Source organism: Oryzias melastigma, linkage group LG17 (assembly GCF_002922805.2).
Source record: "Oryzias melastigma strain HK-1 linkage group LG17, ASM292280v2, whole genome shotgun sequence".
NCBI classification, from domain to species: domain Eukaryota; kingdom Metazoa; phylum Chordata; class Actinopteri; order Beloniformes; family Adrianichthyidae; genus Oryzias; species Oryzias melastigma.
Genome location: NC_050528.1, coordinates 10,385,233 through 10,389,917, shown reverse-complemented (window position 1 = coordinate 10,389,917; position 4,685 = coordinate 10,385,233). Strand labels below are relative to the sequence as shown.

The window sequence follows — 4,685 nt, the reverse complement described above, 5'->3', positions numbered from 1 at the left end:
GTTGCATTAGTAAAAGTGGCTCATTTTCCTCATTACCGGTCTTTTTCTTGCCCTTCTGCCCCGGGACGGTCTCTGTGAATTCATGGGCTTTGCTCATTAGCATGGCTAGTGTTGCATTGTGGGCCCTGAAAAGGTCAACCACCTCATGGAGCGCCACATCCGTTATCAGGTCGCAGCTCACAACGAGGATGTCCGTCTGCAGAGAAAGTTCGGAGACAAAAAAATACAAAATTTTTAATTTTCTATGATGTGACCGCAGGTTTGAAACCAACAGCATATTTTATTAACCAGCACGGCTTTTATATAGTGGTACATACTTTTAGTGACCTTTTTTAATCATTTTAAACTCATATTTTTTATTTATATCTCAAGATCTTAACTATTTTTAGATGTTTTGATTTGTTTTATCTTCTTTGGGGTTTCAACAGACCCAATAATTTCCCTTTTGGGATTATTAAAGTTTATCTCTCTATTTATTTCATATTGTTTAACGAAACTTGAAACGGCAAAAAAACAAAAGCAATATTTGAGTTTTACTTTGATCTGCTTTGTACTTTTTTAGTTTTACAAAAGTAGAAGAATTACAAATAGCTTATAACATATTATTTGCTATCCTTAAAATCTTATGAAAGTTAGCATCAGTAAAAACAACCCGAAAACATTTTTAAATTACATTAAACAATGCAACAAAAACCCTAAAAAACATGTGTTTAGTTGCTGCTACATTTCAATAATTTACAATATCTGTAAAAAATTGATTAATAAATGTGTTCTAATCACGCCAACCTTTTTTTCACAACCTTGAACTTCAGTTTTACAATGATAACATAATTTACACAAATCAAAAGGTTTTAGCTGCCTTTATGGTAAAGATGCATCTTAATAAACCAGCAGAAGAAAGTCAAATAAAAACAGAAACTCTGATCCGTGGTTTTATCTGGTTTCAATGGAAGCCGCATGTCTGCACTTGTGTGTTCCTCAGTGGGCGTGGCCAGCATTTGTGTGTCTGTGGTATCCATCTGCCTGTCCAGTGATGAATGCTGTCAGCATAGAAACTAATCCCACCATTAGCTGGAGCAGCTTTAATGACAGAGACATTGTTTTTCTGTCTGTGACAGGAAGAACAGAACCAGGCGGAAAGGAACACCACGAGCCAACAGTGTTCACTACAAAAACTGAAACAGATGGATGTAAACACAGTTTGATTTGTGTTTTGTAATACAATCCAAGTGGGGAAAAACAGTTTTTGGCGTATTTTGGTCATTCAAACTTAACTGTTAAGTTTTAATTATTAAAAAAAATTAAGAATATTTGTGTTTTTAGAGAAATGACGTCTCCTATGTCCTAAATATGATAAAAAAGTGAAGTTTTATGCTAAAATAATGTATATTTTCAGATTCACTGTACCCATGATTCGCTTCCAAACTAGATTTTTAGGTTTAAGTGATTTCTGTATGACAGAACAACAGCAACAAATCTAGAAAAATCCTAAAGAAAACCTGTTTAGTGTAATAACATAAAGCAAAAAATGATCAAACTTAATAAAAGGGATGCAACCACTCACTTTCCCCATGATTGGGTTCAATAATGCAACCTAGGGTTCGGTTTTAAACCGATGTACCATCAAATGCACAAGATAAGGTCTTTTTCAGTCTTTTACATGCACATTTAGAAATCATTTAGGGACCTACAGAGAAGTGAAACATCTGGTTTTCAAATAGATTTATTAAATAAATGTCTGTAATTTGATTAATGAAAACTGGGCTCTTATTCTGTGTGCGGAACTGAGAGAGACAGCGAAAGGTCGCCCAGTTGACCTCAATTTAAATTCAACCATAACCTGTTGTTGGCGACAGAAAGCTGCCACGGCAAAGCTGGATGTGTCTGCAGGACATCAACTGACACACAGACTCAGGTTTTTCAGCTTCCCCCCCCCCACCCACTCTCTATCGTGCACTGACAAGCGTGCACACATGTTCAGAAACAAGAGCGCACAAAGCTCCAAAAAAATACACGTACACACAGACATCAATGGACAAAAATGTGCTTGTATATGGGCCACACACAGGCACACACTCGGAGGCGACAGCGGAGTGGAGTCAGCTGGAGAGACACAGACACTTTGGCCTTTCAACAGCCAGGATCAGTGGCCAGGTCAGGACCACACACACTGATGCTCACACACAACAACAACAACAAAAAAAGAGTCACACATTTGTCCAAATGGTGACCGATTTCAGCTCCAAACCCCTAAACGAGACTTTCTTTTAAAGCTTTTTTGTTAGTATTTTCTAAGACAAATTTTATTTGAATACTTTTAGCATATTGTACCCGAGATGGACGGTAAGTGCTTGTAAAAAGAAAAAAAAAAAGCAAAAGATGGAAAGAAATACGTTGAGTCTTGTATGTTTGTTGAGTTCCACCCATGAAAATCCTGCGCTTTGTCTCTCAAGCCTTTTTTTCAGTCAAGTTTTACTAGCGGACTAACGTGCTTTTACCACAGATGAACCTTTGAATCACAGCATTTACAGACAAGTTTGTTTTTTTGGCTTATGTCGACTCATTTTACCAGGTGGTAAGGCGGGAAAAATAATGGAAATGTCAAAAGGCTTGAAGCAAAGTGCTCGCAAAGACCTCCTTTCACTAGTTGGGCTTATTGTGAAAGATCGGAGCATTAATCAGTGCATCCGTCTAGATTTGTGCAGCTAACTGTTTGAAGTCGGAACAAAATAAAATATGCCGCTAGTAATCTCTCTTTTCAGCAATCAGCAGGAATGACGTACCTCCAGTTTACACTGATTCCTGTAAGCATTTTGTTTGATAGCTTTCACCAAATCCTCTCATAGGAGGGTGTTTGCACAAAGACGCGAGGCTGTTTTTCAGTGCTGATGCACGAGTCTGACAGATGGATGGATCTCCACGCTGCGATTTGGTCGAGTTCTTCACTCGTCACCCTGCAGTGTGTGAGCGTGTGTAACTCAATGCCTCTAATCTAGCGAGATGCTTGAGGGATTAGGACCTGAACGCTTCTCAATGGGAGCGTGCAGGAGCAGGAGTGCAGGTTGGTGTGCACACATGTTGACATGGCGAGCATCTATCAAGGAAATCTACGGCAAAAATAACACCAATCTGTGAAGGAACTAAAGAAAACTATTTTAAAAACTCCATTTGGAAAATGTATCATAATGTACTGACAAATATACAATCTAGTATTCCTAAATACTTTAGTATTTGAGCATAAAAAACAAGATCCCACATATATTGGCATTAGAGGAGAACCGCCTCTAAAGGAGGCCTGAAATATTTTAGGTCAAAATTGCTCTGGGTAATAGGATAAGATACAGTTACTTATTAGGTTAGAACTTTGACACTATTTTATTTAAATTAGTAATTTAACAAGTTAGAAATAAAATTCGATTAAGTTTAGGGGTTTCAACATTAACGACAATTAATCAAATACATTTAACACATTAAACATTTGGGTTATTTGACCGGAGCTTCCTTTGAGATGCTCATCCAGACCCAACAGCCAATCAGAATCGAGTATTCACCTGAACCAAAGTGGAAGTTCATCTTAAAGCTACTTAAAGTGCAGAGAGACAATATTTGTTTCTTTTGACTGTAGGTGTGTACCTTGGAGTTTTTTTTTTGTTTTTTTTTAGTAAAAGTCTTTCTGCTTATCGTACTGTTGATGTGTTCTAAAATAATGAATTTATCTTTCAAGTGAGTTAATAAATATGTATACTATCTCCTAAAAAGTTATAGATATTTAAAGCTACTAGGGAAGTTCAATATAAAGTGTATCATTTTATAATTATAACTTTTTTAAAGAGATTTTTATCAATTTAGAGGTTTAGGATTCAATTCATTGGTATTTATGATTCAACTAAATCTTAAAATAAAAGACATTTCTTTTAAGCTAAAACTAATATGTGAAAGACATTAATCATTACCTACATTAATCAGCACATCATTCTATAAGCATGCTTTTAAACACTTTATTATCTGTTATAACTGTTTTATTCTATGAAGCTAATTTGTTTATATATTTATATTGCTAAAGCACCTTTGGATGGATGGACAGTAGAGTTGAATTCTATTCTATTGCATCTATTAAGTGAGGGTCGTGTTATTTATCATTTTAAATCCAGAATGAGGACAAAAGGTAATCAGCTGCAAAAAGTGCAAAGAAAACTAAAAAAATGAATAAATAAAACAAAAAATGGGCTGGGTGGTAGAAGATCTTGAGGACCAGGATTTGGCAATAGATTTAATAGATTTTAATAAAAATGCTGCTTTTCCTAATAAAGGTTTTGGTTTGTATCCGTGTTTCTAATACAAAGTAAAACTTCACAAGAGACAAATCAGCCCTTTTTTCTATCTGTTGTTTCCCTTGGCTTCAGATGGGAGAAAAACAACCTGCAACACCAGCATGACGGTTGAGCTTATCTTTCTTAGCTTTCATTGATGTTTGCTTTTAATGTAGACAACAGGATTTTTCAGGCTAAAATCCTCAATCGATATTTTGACCCTGATGTGATTTTTTTTTTTTAATCAGTTATTTAGACCAGCCCTCTAAAGCAGTGGTCTCCAACCGTTTTCAGACCATGAACCGGTTTAAATTAGACAATATTTTCACGGACCAGTACAAACAGGGTAGAAGTTGGCATTTTTAAGCTTCCGGT

The 4,685-nt window shown here is 36.0% G+C and overlaps 1 protein-coding gene across 1 annotated transcript in view; it reads right to left on the bottom strand.

The window, feature by feature from the left end:
* Nucleotides 1–4,685, bottom strand: part of eif2b3 (eukaryotic translation initiation factor 2B, subunit 3 gamma) — a 33,486-nt gene that overhangs the window by 21,539 nt on the left and 7,262 nt on the right. The window contains exon 4 of the mRNA XM_024274397.2: nt 37–196. Coding sequence (XP_024130165.1) covers nt 37–196 — 160 coding nt within the window. The remainder of the gene's footprint in view (nt 1–36; nt 197–4,685) is intronic.